Genomic DNA, 16,090 nt, shown 5'->3' with positions numbered 1-16,090 from the left:
GCCCCCTGCTCCAACCACTCAACCCCGTCCCCTCCCAGAGCTACAGATAGAACCCAGGAGTCCTGGCTCCCAGCCCCCTGCTCCAACCACACGACCCCGTCCCCTCCCAGAGCTACAGAAAGAACCCAGGAGTCCTGGCTCCCAGCCCCCTGCTCCAACCACTCAACCCCGTCCCCTCCCAGAGCTACAGATAGAACCCAGGAGTCCTGGCTCCCAGCCCCCGCTCCAACCACTCGACCCCGTCCCCTCCCAGAGCTACAGATAGAACCCAGGAGTCCTGGCTCCCAGCCCCCTGCTCCAACCACTCGACCCCGTCCCCTCCCAGAGCTACAGATAGAACCCAGGAGTCCTGGCTCCCAGCCCCCTGCTCCAACCACTCGACCCCGTCCCCTCCCAGAGCTACAGATAGAACCCAGGAGTCCTGGCTCCCAGCCCCCTGCTCCAACCACTCGACCCCGTCCCCTCCCAGAGCTACAGATAGAACCCAGGAGTCCTGGCTCCCAGCCCCCTGCTCCAACCACTCGACCCCGTCCCCTCCCAGAGCTACAGATAGAACCCAGGAGTCCTGGCTCCCAGCCCCCTGCTCCAACCACTCGACCCCGTCCCCTCCCAGAGCTACAGATAGAACCCAGGAGTCCTGGCTCCCAGGCCCCTGCTCCAACCACTCGACCCCGTCCCCTCCCAGAGTTACAGATAGAACCCAGGAGTCCTGGCTCCCAGCCCCCAGCTCCTACCACTCGACCCCGTCCCCTCCCAGAGCTACAGATAGAACCCAGGAGTCCTGGCTCTCAGGCCCCTGCTCCAACCACTCAACCCCGTCCCCTCCCAGAGCTACAGATAGAACCCAGGAGTCCTGGCTCCCAGCCCCCTGCTCCAACCACTCGACCCCGTCCCCTCCCAGAGCTACAGATAGAACCCAGGAGTCCTGGCTCCCAGCCCCCTGCTCCAACCACTCGACCCCGTCCCCTCCCAGAGCTACAGATAGAACCCAGGAGTCCTGGCTCCCAGCCCCCCGCTCCTACCACTCGACCCCGTCCCCTCCCAGAGCTACAGATAGAACCCAGGAGTCCTGGCTCCCAGCCCCCTGCTCCAACCACTCGACCCCGTCCCCTCCCAGAGCTACAGATAGAACCCAGGAGTCCTGGCTCCCAGCCCCCTGCTCCAACCACTCGACCCCGTCCCCTCCCAGAGCTACAGATAGAACCCAGGAGTCCTGGCTCCCAGCCCCCCGCTCCTACCACTCGACCCCGTCCCCTCCCAGAGGTACAGATAGAACACAGGAGTCCTGGCTCCCAGACCCCGCTCCAACCACTCGACCCCGTCCCCTCCCAGAGCTACAGATAGAACCCAGGAGTCCTGGCTCCCAGCCCCCCGCTCCAACCACTCGACCCCGTCCCCTCCCAGAGCTACAGATAGAACCCAGGAGTCCTGGCTCCCAGCCCCCTGCTCCAACCACTCGACCCGGTCCCCTCCCAGAGCTACAGATAGAACCCAGGAGTCCTGGCTCCCAGCCCCCTGCTCCAACCACTCGACCCCGTCCCCTCCCAGAGCTACAGATAGAACCCAGGAGTCCTGGCTCCCAGCCCCCTGCTCCAACCACTCGACCCCGTCCCCTCGCAGAGCTACAGAAAGAACCCAGGAGTCCTGGCTCCCAGCCCCCGCTCCAACCACTCGACCCCGTCCCCTCCCAGAGCTACAGATAGAACCCAGGAGTCCTGGCTCCCAGCCCCCGCTCCAACCACTCGACCCCGTCCCCTCCCAGAGCTACAGATAGAACCCAGGAGTCCTGGCTCCCAGCCCCCGCTCCAACCACTCGACCCCGTCCCCTCCCAGAGCTACAGATAGAACCCAGGAGTCCTGGCTCCCAGCCCCCTGCTCCAACCACTGGAGCCCGTCCCCTCCCAGAGCTACAGATAGAACCCAGGAGTCCTGGCTCCCAGCCCCCGCTCCTACCACTCGACCCCGTCCCCTCCCAGAGCTACAGATAGAACCCAGGAGTCCTGGCTCTCAGGCCCCCGCTCCAACCACTCGACCCCGTCCCCTCCCAGAGCTACAGATAGAACCCAGGAGTCCTGGCTCCCAGGCCCCTGCTCCAACCACTCGACCCCGTCCCCTCCCAGAGCTACAGATAGAACCCAGGAGTCCTGGCTCCCAGCCCCCCGCTCCAACCACTCGACCCCATCCCCTCCCAGAGCTACAGATAGAACCCAGGAGTCCTGGCTCCCAGCCCCCTGCTCCAACCACTCGACCCCGTCCCCTCGCAGAGCTACAGATAGAACCCAGGAGTCCTGGCTCCCAGCCCCCCGCTCCTACCACTCGACCCCGTCCCCTCCCAGAGCTACAGATAGAACCCAGGAGTCCTGGCTCCCAGCCCCCTGCTCCAACCACTCGACCCCGTCCCCTCCCAGAGCTACAGAAAGAACCCAGGAGTCCTGGCTCCCAGCCCCCGCTCCAACCACTCGACCCCGTCCCCTCCCAGAGCTACAGATAGAACCCAGGAGTCCTGGCTCCCAGCCCCCTGCTCCAACCACTGGAGCCCGTCCCCTCCCAGAGCTACAGATAGAACCCAGGAGTCCTGGCTCCCAGCCCCCGCTCCTACCACTCGACCCCGTCCCCTCCCAGAGCTACAGATAGAACCCAGGAGTCCTGGCTCTCAGGCCCCCGCTCCAACCACTCGACCCCGTCCCCTCCCAGAGCTACAGATAGAACCCAGGAGTCCTGGCTCCCAGCCCCCCGCTCCAACCACTCGACCCCGTCCCCTCCCAGAGCTACAGATAGAACCCAGGAGTCCTGGCTCCCAGCCCCCTGCTCCAACCACTCGACCCCGTCCCCTCCCAGAGCTACAGATAGAACCCAGGAGTCCTGGCTCCCAGCCCCCCGCTCCAACCACTCGACCCCATCCCCTCCCAGAGCTACAGATAGAACCCAGGAGTCCTGGCTCCCAGCCCCCTGCTCCAACCACTCGACCCCGTCCCCTCGCAGAGCTACAGAAAGAACCCAGGAGTCCTGGCTCCCAGCCCCCGCTCCAACCACTCGACCCCGTCCCCTCCCAGAGCTACAGATAGAACCCAGGAGTCCTGGCTCCCAGCCCCCTGCTCCAACCACTGGAGCCCGTCCCCTCCCAGAGCTACAGATAGAACCCAGGAGTCCTGGCTCCCAGCCCCCGCTCCTACCACTCGACCCCGTCCCCTCCCAGAGCTACAGATAGAACCCAGGAGTCCTGGCTCTCAGGCCCCCGCTCCAACCACTCGACCCCGTCCCCTCCCAGAGCTACAGATAGAACCCAGGAGTCCTGGCTCCCAGCCCCCCGCTCCAACCACTCGACCCCGTCCCCTCCCAGAGCTACAGATAGAACCCAGGAGTCCTGGCTCCCAGCCCCCTGCTCCAACCACTCGACCCCGTCCCCTCCCAGAGCTACAGATAGAACCCAGGAGTCCTGGCTCCCAGCCCCCCGCTCCAACCACTCGACCCCATCCCCTCCCAGAGCTACAGATAGAACCCAGGAGTCCTGGCTCCCAGCCCCCTGCTCCAACCACTCGACCCCGTCCCCTCGCAGAGCTACAGAAAGAACCCAGGAGTCCTGGCTCCCAGCCCCCGCTCCAACCACTCGACCCCGTCCCCTCCCAGAGCTACAGAACCCAGGAGTCCGGGACCCTGCATCCAGTGATGAGCTGCCAAAATCTTAACAACCGGTTCCCTATAAAAAGTTCTGATTTAAGGGGGGGGGAGCGGGGCAGCTGCCGGGGGAGAGATACTCATGGGGCCGGGGGCCCCTGCAGGGCCTGGGGCAAATTGCCCCACTTGCCCCCTCGGCAGCCCTAGAGCTTGCAGCCCCCTCCCCCCTTACCTTGCCGGCAGCTCAAAGCAGCAGGAAGACTCAGCTCAGCTGAGCTGCCCAGCTGGTGCCGGTGGCAGCTGGGGGGAAGCGGGGGAAGGGCCAGGGGACCCTCAGCCTCCCCAACTGGGACTCCTGGGAGCAACAGGATGGTCCGGCCCGCGGACCGGAGTTCTTTGCCCACCCCCTGGCCCTTTAACAACCGGTTCTCCACGGAGCTCTAATTTTAGCAACCGGTTCTTGGGAACCGGCTCCAGCTCACCACTGCCTCCATCCACAGAACTCAGCACACAGGAAGGAGTGTTTGTTTTGTTCATATTAACATAATTTCTATGATGGGAGCACCTGGAGGCCCCGTCGGGCCGGGCGCCGCCCAGACACACAGCGACCGAGATCGGGGCCCCGTCGCGCCGGGCGCCGCCCAGACACACGGCGACCGAGATCGGGGCCCCGTCGGGCCGGGCGCCGCCCAGACACACGGCGACCGAGATCGGGGCCCCGTCGGGCCGGGCGCCGCCCAGACACACGGCGACCGAGATCGGGGCCCCGTCGGGCCGGGCGCCGCCCAGACACACGGCGACCGAGATCGGGGCCCCGTCGGGCCGGGCGCCGCCCAGACACACGGCGACCGAGATCGGGGCCCCGTCGGGCCGGGCGCCGCCCAGACACACGGCGACCGAGATCGGGGCCCCGTCGGGCCGGGCGCCGCCCAGACACACGGCGACCGAGATCGGGGCCCCGTCGGGCCGGGCGCCGCCCAGACACACGGCGACCGAGATCGGGGCCCCGTCGGGCCGGGCGCCGCCCAGACACACGGCGACCGAGATCGGGGCCCCGTCGGGCCGGGCGCCGCCCAGACACAGAGCAACCGAGATCGGGGCCCCGTCGGGCCGGGCGCCGCCCAGACACACAGCGACCAAGATCGGGGCCCCGTCGGGCCGGGCGCCGCCCAGACACACGGCGACCGAGATCGGGGCCCCGTCGGGCCGGGCGCCGCCCAGACACACAGCGACCGAGATCGGGGCCCCGTCGGGCCGGGCGCCGCCCAGACACACAGCGACCGAGATCGGGGCCCCGTCGGGCCGGGCGCCGCCCAGACACACAGCGACCGAGATCGGGGCCCCGTCGGGGCGGGCCCCGCCCAGACACACAGCGACCGAGATGGGGCCCCGTCGGGCCGGGCGCCGCCCAGACACAGAGCGACTGAGATCGGGGCCCCGTCGGGCCGGGCGCCGCCCAGACACACGGCGACCGAGATCGGGGCCCCGTCGGGCCGGGCGCCGCCCAGACACAGAGCGACCGAGATCGGGGCCCCGTCGCGCCGGGCGCCGCCCAGACACAGAGCGACCGAGATCGAGGCCCCGTCGGGCCGGGCGCCGCCCAGACACACGGCGACCGAGATCGGGGCCCCGTCGGGCCGGGCGCCGCCCAGACACACGGCGACCGAGATCGGGGCCCCGTCGCGCCGGGCGCCGCCCAGACACAGAGCAACCGAGATCGGGGCCCCGTCGGGCCGGGCGCCGCCCAGACACACAGCGACCAAGATCGGGGCCCCGTCGGGCCGGGCGCCGCCCAGACACACAGCGCCCGAGATCGGGGCCCCGTCGGGCCGGGCGCCGCCCAGACACAGAGCGACCGAGATCGAGGCCCCGTCGGGCCGGGCGCCGCCCAGACACACGGCGCCCGAGATCGGGGCCCCGTCGGGCCGGGCGCCGCCCAGACACACGGCGCCCGAGATCGAGGCCCCGTCGGGCCGGGCGCCGCCCAGACACACGGCGCCCGAGATCGGGGCCCCGTCGGGCCGGGCGCCGCCCAGACACAGAGCGACCGAGATCGAGGCCCCGTCGGGCCGGGCGCTGCCCAGACACACGGCGACCGAGATCAGGGCCCTGTTGGGCCGGGCGCCGCCCAGACACAGAGCGCCTGAGATCGGGGCCCCGTCGGGCCAGGTGCCGCCCAGACACACAGCGACCGAGATCGGGGCCCCGTCGGGCCGGGCGCCGCCCAGACACAGAGCGCCTGAGATCGGGGCCCCGTCGGGCCAGGTGCCGCCCAGACACACAGCGACCGAGATCGGGGCCCCGTCGGGCCGGGCGCCGCCCAGACACAGAGCGACCGAGATCGGGGCCCCGTCGGGCCGGGCGCCGCCCAGACACAGAGCGACCGAGATCGGGGCCACATTGGGCCGGGCGCTGCCCAGACACAGAGCGACCGAGATCGGGGCCACATTGGGCCGGGCGCTGCCCAGACACAGAGCAACTGAGAGCGGGGCCCCGTCCGGCCGGGCGCCGCCCAGACACGCGGCACCTGGACACGGTGTGAATGCCCCGCTCAGGAGCGACGCGGCCAGTCGGCAGCTCCGCCCAGCGTAGCGCTGGCACCCAGACCAAGCCGGACTGAGTGGTGCTGCAGTGCCACCTTGTGGGGACTAGAAGTCACTGCGCGTGCACACACAGCGAGACAGCGCCCGTCTAGCCCGGTATCCCGGCTCCGACAGCAGCAGCACCGCACACACACGCACATACACACACACACACACACACACACACACGAGTCTCTAGCCCAGCCCAGGGCCCGTCTAGCCCGGTATCCCGGCTCTGACAGCAGCAGCAGCACCGCACACGCACACACGAGTCTCTAGCCCAGCCCAGCCCAGCAGCCCGGCTCTGACAGCACCACGGCTGTGGAGGAAGGTGCCCGAGCCCTGCAGGAGGCAGCGGTGGGATTCTTGGCCCCGGGGAAGCCCCCTGCTGACCCCTGGGAGTTACAGGTCAGGACGCAGGGGGCCTCTGGCCCAGCCAGGCCTCTTGGGCCCGTTCTGCCCCTTGCTGCTCTAACTAGGGATGTTCTCATTAGCCACAGAAACGGCTGGTCCCTTTTCTCAACCCTGCCCAGCTCTCGGCTGCATGGAGACTGTCAGTTGTTCAGGGCAGGGCCCGTCTCCATTCAGTGTCTGCGCCACGCCCTCACCCTGGGGCCCTGGGCGCTGCCGTAACACCAGTAAACAACACTCCTCAGCCTGGGTGAACCCTTGTGGCAGAGAGTTCCACCGGCCCACGCCTCTTCCTCTCCCCCACTTGGAACCCGCTGCCTTCGAGCCTCACTGAGCCTCGCCCAGGCCACGGGGGCGAGAGCGAGTCAGTCTCACACACACACACACGATTTATCCATCACGCAAATCCCTGCACCAGGTGCCAGGACCGGCTCCTTGGGCTCCGGCTCCCCCCATCGGTGGGGTGAGCGGAGACGGCCCCAGGCCAGGCTGGCTGCAGGGATGGGGGCTCTTCCGAGTGCTGCGGGGGGGGAACACAGCGGGGAGACAGGGATGAAGCTGAGGGGACAGACTCCAGCGGGCAGAAAAACAGAGCCTGGGGGAGCAGGAGGGGCAAGGTGGGTGCAGCCCCCTCCCCCCAGATCTCCGGGTGAGGTGCCTCAATCAGGGCTCCCCCCGCCCCCCGGCAGAGCTTGCAATGGGGTGAGACGCAGGGTAAGGGGGGAATCAGCATCACTGTGCTGTGCAGCCACTTCCAGGCAGGGGCAGGCAGGCGGTGCCCAGATGCTGCGGGAGGCTCCCCCCAAACCCCCGGAACCGGCACCATGAGGGTCGAGGCCCAGAGACCCCAGGTCTGTGCCAGCTTCTCTGCCCCCATGCCAGGCTGCATGCCAAGGCTGCTGCCCTGCGCGTGGTTGGCAGCAGTGCCAGACGCCCCAGCACTGCCCTGCCCTGACTGAGACGTGGCATCCTGGTGCCTGGCACAGGCAGGGAGCCAGTGAGCATCAGGTGGCGGCAGCAGCCCGCATGTCACACCAGCCGCATCCCCGCGGGCGACAGGCTGGGGCTCGGCGGCCACGGAGTGCGGGAAGCACAGCTGTGCGCTGGTGTGATGGGGGAGACCGTGCCGCTCAGGCCAGCCCTGAGCCCGCCCCTCTGCCGGCCCCGTCCCAGGCCCTGCCACGGACCCTTCAAGCTGCACCCCCGAGTGCCCGGCCCCGGCCCCCTCTCTGCAGGACTCTGGCCAGCCGGGGAAGAGAGACCCCTATGAGAGAAGCCCCTCGCCCCACCTGGGGCACCCGGCTCCCGACGGGCGTCCCAGCAGCACCCACACTGCCCAGCCTCGCTGAGACAGGCACACCCGGCCCCGCTCTCCGGGTCACCAGCACCTCTGGGAGCACGCAGGCCAGGCCTGCCAGCGGGGAGACGGCACTGCCTGTGGGGCCGAGGGAGCGGGAGGCGCTGAGGGACCCGTCCCACGGAGGGGGCACGGACGCCTACACGGGAAGTGTGCATTGTTACGCCACAAGCCGGAGATCAGTGAACCCAGCACCCACCCACCCACCTCAGCACTCGCTGATGCTCTTCTAATTTGCCCAACCATAGTGTAATCACTGGGAATCTGCATGTAAATTGCTCGTTAATTCAGGCTCGTTATGTGGCATTTAGTGCCGTGCTGGGGAATGAACCGTGGTCATAAGGAGAGAACAAGCAGGGAGCCAGCGCAGCTCCTGGGGGAGAGGAGACTCAGACACATGCACCCCCCAAACTTGTCCATGAGCACTGGAGCCAGAGCGGGGCAAAGGCACCCTTAGGAGACAGAGGCAGACCCTGGTGGCCCAGCAGCTGCTCTAGCTAGACCGCGAGGGTACACATTTTCTGCATGGTTCACAATGAGCCGCTGGAACTCTCTGCCACAGGATCTCTCGGAGGCCGAGAGCCCCGCAGGGTTCAGGAAAGGGCCAGACCTCACTATGAGTAACTAGAATACCCAGAGTTAGCACATGCACCCTCCTGCTTGCGGGCATGAGTCGCATCCTCTCCCATCCTGCACCACTCCCAACCACTGCACGCTCGCTTTGCACACCGGGCCCTCGTGCACCACTCCCAACCACTGCACGCTCGCTTTGCACGCCAGGCCCACCCGGCCCTAGTGCACCACTCCCAACCACTGCACGCTCGCTTTGCACACCTGGCCCACCCGGCCCTCGTGCACCACTCCCAACCACTGCACGCTCGCTTTGCACGCCAGGCCCACCCGGCCCTCGTGCACCACTCCCAACCACTGCACGCTCGCTTTGCACACCCGGCCCACCCAGCCCTCGTGCACCACTCCCAACCACTGCACGCTCACTTTGCACACCCGGCCCTCATGCACCACTCCCAACCACTGCACGCTCGCTTTGCACGCCAGGCCCACCCGGCCCTCGTGCACCACTCCCAACCACTGCACGCTCGCTTTGCACACCCGGCCCACCCGGCCCTCGTGCACCACTCCCAACCACTGCAGGCTTGCTTTGCACGCCAGGCCCACCCGGCCCTCGTGCACCACTCCCAACCACTGCACGCTCGCTTTGCACACCCGGCCCTCGTGCACCACTCCCAACCACTGCATGCTCGCTTTGCAAACCCGGCCCTCGTGCACCACTCCCAACCACTGCACGCTCGCTTTGCACACCAGGCCCACCCGGCCCTCGTGCACCACTCCCAACCACTGCACGCTCGCTTTGCACACCAGGCCCACCCGGCCCTCGTGCACCACTCCCAACCACTGCACGCTCGCTTTGAACACCCGGCCCACCCGGCCCTCGTGCACCACTCCCAACCAATGCACGCTCGCTTTGCATGCCAGGCCCACCCGGCCCTCGTGCACCACTCCCAACCACTGCACGCTCGCTTTGCACGTCAGGCCCACCCGGCCCTTGTGCACCATTCTCAACCACTGCATGCTCGCTTTGCACGCCAGGCCCACCCGGCCCTCGTGCATCACTCCTAACCACTGCACGCTCGCTTTGCACGCCAGGCCCACCCGGCCCTCGTGCACCACGCCCAACCACTGCACGCTCGCTTTGCACACCCGGCCCACCCGGCCCTCGTGCACCACTCCCAACCACTGCACGCTCGCTTTGCACGCCAGGCCCACCCGGCACCGAGTAACACGCTCAGTTTGCACAGGGGTGGGAGCGACAGCAGAACTAGGTGGAACCAGAGCACAGCACTAACGGGCTCAGATCGGAGGACTCCCCCCACCCCCACGACACCTCCCCGCCCCCACTCCCAGGCATAGAGGGGGACAGGGCGGGCTGAGCAGCGGCTGTCTAGCCAACCAGAGCCCTGGGCACATCCTGCATATTCCCGATGCTGGCCAATGGCGGGCGAGCCTGCCCTGGTGAATATTCAGCAGGCCCAGCTGTCTAACCAGGAGTCTGGGAGCAGCTGCAGCCTCCATGCCCCAGGACAGGGCTTGCAGGTGCCAGCTGTGCCAGGCTGACTCAGCCACCGCTCAGCTGCGCAGGGTTGGAGGCCAGGGCTGAGGCTGGGGGAGCCAGAGTCTGCAAAGAGCAGCTCAGAGACCCCCCTCAGGGAGTCCAGCCCTGCCAGCAGCTGCAGATCCCAGTTCTCCGCCGGCCACTCCGCGACAGAGCCCTGCCAGCTCCAGGCCGGGGGCATCCCCTCCTCCCCACACAGCTCCCCCCAAGGGGCTCTGGGCCTGGGCAGCACCTGGATTCTAGCCACTGGAGCCCATGGGGTTTAGAGCCCGGCTTCCCGTGTTGCTGTCTGCCAGCGACTCAGGGGGCTGGGGGTGGGGGGATTCCAGCCCAGCGCCGGTGCAGTGCCGCTGGCGGGGACCCATGGGGAGGCATCACTTGTGTTTAGAGCCAGGATCCCCCTTTCCTGGCAGCTCCTCTGGCCCAGGGGCCCCCAGGCAGTGGGGCTGGGAAGGAGGGAGACCAGAAGAGTGGGGGGGGCACGGAGGCTCAGGGAGGGACGAGCAGGGGAGGTTGGCTATCAGCAGAGCCGGGCCTGTGGGGTCACAGCTCCCCCTGGGTGGATTCAGCCCTGCCTGACCTCCCGCAGCTGGCCCCAGGGGCGCTGGTCACTGCAGACGCTCAGCTGGACTCACCCCGGGGCCAGAGCCCGGAGGCTGCGTGCCCTGCCCGCCTGGGGCGCTGGGCTCCAGGCGACTGACAGACGCTGCCCAGTCACTGCAGACGCTCAGCTGGACTCACCCCGGAGGCTGCGTGCCCTGCCCGCCTGGCCCCTGCCCAGTCACTGCAGACGCTCAGCTGGACTCACCCCGGGGCCAGAGCCCGGAGGCTGCGTGCCCTGCCCGCCTGGCCCCTGGGGCGCTGCAAGGCCAGGGCTGAGGCTGGACTCTGGGATCAGGGATGCAGCTGCTGTGCCCAGGCCCTCGCCAGCTCCCACCGTGAGCCGGGCCCACCCGCCACTGACACAGCCCGGGAGAGTCTCCCACTCAGGGTCACACGGGCGGGAGTCAGCCCTGAGAGGAGCCCTGCCCCCTCCCCATGCCATGCACAAGCACAGGGCCAGGCTGGGGAGACCCCCACCCAGCTGTACGCATGGGAGCCCTGAGCTCAGCCCAGCTGGGGAGGGCCACTGCACCCAAGGGGGGGCACACACAAGAACGGCCAGACCGGGTCAGACCCAGGGTCCATCCAGCCCAGTGTCCTATCTGCCGACAGTGGCCAATGCCAGGTGCCCCAGAGGGAATGACCAGAACAGGGAATCACCAAGTGACCCATCCCCTGTCGCCCATTCCCAGCTGCTGGCAAACTGAAGCTAGGGACACGATCCCTGCCCAGCCTGGCTGATAGCCATGGATGGACGTACCCTCCATGAATTTATCTAGCTCCCTTTTGAACCCTGTTATAGTCTTGGCCTTCACAATATCCTCTAGCAAAGAGTTCCACAGGTTGACAGAGCATTGCGTGAAAAAATACTTTCTTGTGTTTGTTTGTTTGCTACCTATTAATTTAATTTAGTGCCCCCTTGTTCTTGTGTTATGAGGAGGAGTAAATAACCCTTCCCTGTTTACTTTCTCTACACCACGCCTGATTTATAGACCTCTAGCATCTCCCCGCTTGGCCGTCTCGTTCCCAAGCTGAAAAGTCCCAGGCTTATCACTCTCTCCTCATACGGAAGCTGTTCCATCCCCCTCATCATTTCTGTTGCCCTTTTCTGAACCTTTTCCAGTTCCTGCACACGGGAGCAGATGTCTGTGGGCACAGGAAGTGGTTGGGACAGGACGGGGGGACGGGACTAGAGGAGGTGGGGGGCCAAGGAGATGGAGAAGGGGCTCCTGCACCAGGGCCAGCCCCCCATTTCAGACATTGCAGCCGCACAGAGTCGTCCCCCGCACCCCCGGACAGCTGGGACACCGAGAGCAGAGAGGGACCCAGAGAGACTGGGCCTGGCACACCCCCTGGATTCTGGGGGGAAAGAGCCTCCCCCATCAGCCCAGCATTGGGGCCCCGCTCTCACCCTGGCGTGGCCATTCCCACACAGGGACCAGATGCCCCTTGCTCTCAGCTGGGATCCTGCAGCCTTGGGAAGCTGGAAGGAGGAACCTGCCAAACCCCACATGGGGTCCCGGGGGGATGGGCACGGATTTCCCCCTTTGCGGACAGAACACGGCGGAGATTTTCTGTACTATTGTTATGAAGCTAATGGGTGCCTCAGTTTCCCTCTGTACTCTGCCCTGCTACCCAGCAGGGTTAAAGCTGCTCTTGGGGCAGAGTACGAGACGGGAGGGACCATGGGAGCCCACACAGACGCCCCTGCCCCCGGCAGTGAACAATGAGCCCTGCTCAGCAGCACACGGGAACTGGGCCGGGCTCCGCGGGAGCGGGACGATGGCCCGAGAGGTGTCGGGGTGAGGCCGGGTCTGCGGAGGGGCTCAGCAGCTCTCACCGGGCCTGACAGAGCCGGAGATCCAGCCCAGACGGACCCACGGCAGCTTGGCCGGGCGGAGCCCCGGCTCGGCCGCATGGCCCATGTCGGAGCCTTCGCTGCTCTGCGCCAACCGGGGGCCGTCCCGGGGCCGGGGGCTAAGGAGCCCGTCTCTGCTTGGGGAGCGCGGCCGGGGGCCGCTGCCAGTCCTGGCTGAGCCGCGCTGGTCCCTGCAGAGGGGCCAGGGCTGGGCCAGGTGTGGGGCTCAGCCGGACCCACGGGGCAGAGCTCCAGGCGGGCAGCAGGAGGGCAGGAGCCCAGAGGCTCAGCCTCGGAGGCGGTGAGGCGCGTGGCCAGGCCTGCGGGCAGAGCGGGTCCCCCGGGGGCTCTGGCAGGCCGAGGGGCTCCTGCCAGGGGGCTGGACAGCCGGGGCTCAGCCTGTGCATCCTTGACCCCAGCGCTAGGGAGACCACGGGCACTACTGCCAGCCCCAGGGTGGGACTGGGACTGCAGGGAGCGGAGGCAGGGCTGGGCCTGGGGGACAGCGGGTGCCAGGTGGCACAGGACGCGGCACAGGTGCCAGGGAGAGGCCGGCAGGACACGTTGCCGGAGGCACAGGGGCGCAGCACAGCGGCAGAAGTGCCGAGCCCTCCACAAGCTGGAGGAACCCAGGAGTCCTGGCACCTGTTCTGCAGCCCTGCCTGCAAACGCGCCCCGTCCCGCAGCGCGCTCCAGGGGCCAGCGGCCCAGGGCAGCCACCAGCCAGCACCGCCCCAGCCCCAGCCCCAGCCCCAGCCCGGCTGAGAACAGGCCCCTGAGGGGCCCCCGGCCGGCCGGCGGCAGCTGAGCTCCCCTGGGTGGGAAACACCCGGCGCCCTGGCTCCAAGCCCCCACCTGAGCCCGGCCGGTGCAGGGCTCCCGGGGCCCGGACAGGTGCACACCTGGGGGTAGGAGCCACTGACCCGAACTGCCCCCCGGGGGTGACGGGCGGCGCCCCCAGCCCCCCCCCTTCCAAGCGGAGCCCCCCCGAGGGAGCTGGGGGCCCAGACCCCCGGAGCCCCCCCCCGCGCCTACCTGGGCTGCCCGGGACCCGGCCGCCAGCAGCAGGCAGAGGCTGGGCAGGAGGCGCATGGTGCAGACGCGGAGCCCGGCCCGGGCGGCTCCGGCTCCGGCTCCCCGGCGGGGACCCTCCGCCCCGCGCGGCTCCACGCGGCTCCGCCTCGCGCGGGGCCCCGGCCGGGCTCGCTGCGCGCCGCGCACCCCGGGGCTGCGCCGCGCAGGGAGCGTGCGCGCGGGGGGAGGGGCCTGCCGGGGGTGGGGGGCGAGGCCCCGCCTCAAACACCTGCGGGGGGCTGCCCGGCTTGTGCTTAGCGGCGCTGGGCGCCGGACTCCTGGGTTCTCTCCCGGCTGGAGGAGGGGCTGGGCCCCGGACTCCTGGGTTCTCTCCCGGCTGGGGGAGGGGAGTGGTGGTTAGAGGGGGAGGGGCCGGGCGCCGGACTCCTGGGTTCTCTCCCGGCTGGGGGAGGGGAGTGGTGGTTAGAGGGGGAGGGGCCGGGCGCCGGACTCCTGGGTTCTCTCCCGGCTGGGGGAGGGGAGTGGTGGTTAGAGGGGGAGGGGCCGGGCGCCGGACTCCTGGGTTCTCTCCCAGCTGGGGGAGGGGAGTGGTGGTTAGAGGGGGAGGGGCCGGGCGCCGGACTCCTGGGTTCTCTTCTGGTGGCTCTGGGAGGGGAGGGAGGTCTAGTGGTTAGAGAGGGGCTGAGAGTTTCAAGGGGGCGGGTTGAGACCCCGCTTTCCCTCCCTCCATTGTTGTTGTGTCCTGGGCCGGGAGGGCCCTACTCCCCGTTCTCCTACCCTGCTCCTTGTGCCCATCATTGTGGCCTCTGGGTGCCCCCGCTAGGGCTGCACAGTGGGACCCGGCCTAGCGTCCAGCCCCCCGTGACGTGAGGATTGTGCCCCAACCAGGTCCGTCCTGCCTCCCAGGTGGCCGTGAGGGGTGGGCGCACAGCCCCAGTGGGGTGAGCCGGGGAGATGCCCCTCCACACACTCGGGGGGGGGGGAGCCGAGGGTGCCGGAGCCGGCAGGGAGGGGTCAGCAGGCCGCGGGGGGGAGCTGAGGGTGCCGGAGCCGGCAGGGAGGGGGCAGCGGTCCCAGGGGGGGAGCCAAGGGTACCGGAGCTGGCAGGGAGGGGGCAGCAGGCCTGGGGGGGGGGAGAGCTGAGGGTGCCGGAGCCAGCAGGGAGGGGGCAGCAGGCCTGGGGGGGGGAGCCGAGGGTGCCGGAGCCAGCAGGGAGGGGGCAGCGGGCCCGGGCCGGGGGAGCCGAGGGTGCCGGAGCCGGCAGGGAGCGGGCAGCAGGCCTGGGGGGGGAGCTGAGGGTGCCGGAGCCGGCAGGGAGGGGGCCGCAGGCCTGGGGGGGGAGCCGAGGGTGCCGGAGCCAGCATGGAGGGGGCAGCGGTCCCGGAGGGGGGAGCCGAGGGTGCCGGAGCCAGCAGTGAGGGGGCAGAGGTCCCAGTGGGGCGAGCCGAGGGTGCTGGAGCCGGCAGAGAGGGGGCAGCGGTCCCGGGGGGGGGAGCCGAGGGTGCCGGAGCCGGCAGGGAGGGGGCAGCAGGCCTGGGGGGGGAGCTGAGGGTGCTGGAGCCGGCAGGGAGGGGGCAGCGGTCCCGGAGAGGGGAGCCGAGGGTGCTGGAGCCGGCAGAGAGGGGGCAGCGGTCCCGGGGGGGGGAGAGCTGAGGGTGCCGGAGCCGGCAGGGAGGGGTCAGCAGGCCTGGGGGGGAGCTGAGGGTGTTGGAGCCGGCAGGGAGGGGGCAGCAGGCCTGGGGGGGGAGCCGAGGGTGCCGGAGCCGGCAGGGAGGGGTCAGCAGGCCGGGGGAGGGGAGCTGAGGGTGCCGGAGCCGGCAGGGAGGGGGCAGCGGTCCCAGGGGGGGAGCCAAGGGTACCGGAGCTGGCAGGGAGGGGGCAGCAGGCCTGGGGGGGGGAGAGCTGAGGGTGCCGGAGCCAGCAGGGAGGGGGCAGCAGGCCTGGGGGGGGGGAGCCGAGGGTGCCGGAGCCAGCAGGGAGGGGGCAGCAGGCCAGGGCTGGGAGCAGAGGGTGCCGGAGCCAGCAGGGAGGGGGCACTGGGCCTGGGGGGGGAGCTGAGGGTGCTGGAGCTGGCAGGGAGGGGGCAGCGGGCCCGGGGGGGAGCCGAGGGTGCTGGAGCCGGCAGGGAGGGGGCAGCAGGCCTGGCGGGGGAGCTGAGGGTGCCGGAGCCAGCAGAGAGGGGGCACTGGGCCCGGGGGGGGAGCCAAGGGTGCCGGAGCCGGCAGGGAGGGGGCACTGGGCCCGGGGGGGGAGCCGAGGGTGCCGGAGCCGGCAGGGAGGGGGCAGCAGGCCTGGGGGGGGAGCCGAGGGTGCCAGAGCCAGCAGGGAGGGGGCACTGGGCCGGGGGGGGAGCCGAGGGTGCCGGAGCCGGCAGGGAGGGGGCAGCAGGCCTGGGGGGGGAGCTGAGGGTGCCGGAGCCAGCAGAGAGGGGGCACTGGGCCCGGGGGGGAGCCGAGGGTGCCGGAGCCGGCGGGGAGGGGGCAGCAGGCCCGGGGGGG

The 16,090-nt window shown here is 69.5% G+C and overlaps 1 protein-coding gene across 1 annotated transcript in view; it reads right to left on the bottom strand.

The window, feature by feature from the left end:
- Positions 1-13,724, bottom strand: part of OLFM2 (olfactomedin 2) — an 85,989-nt gene extending 72,265 nt beyond the window's left edge. Inside the window, exon 1 of the mRNA XM_044995670.1 lies at positions 13,593-13,724. Within this exon, the coding sequence (XP_044851605.1) occupies positions 13,593-13,649 (57 nt within the window). The 5' untranslated portion in view covers positions 13,650-13,724. The remainder of the gene's footprint in view (positions 1-13,592) is intronic.
- Positions 13,725-16,090: the final 2,366 nt, after the last annotated feature.

The sequence above is a fragment of the Mauremys mutica genome, chromosome 20 (genome assembly GCF_020497125.1).
Source record: "Mauremys mutica isolate MM-2020 ecotype Southern chromosome 20, ASM2049712v1, whole genome shotgun sequence".
Lineage (NCBI taxonomy): Eukaryota > Metazoa > Chordata > Testudines > Geoemydidae > Mauremys > Mauremys mutica.
This window is presented reverse-complemented; position numbering and strand designations above follow the sequence as displayed.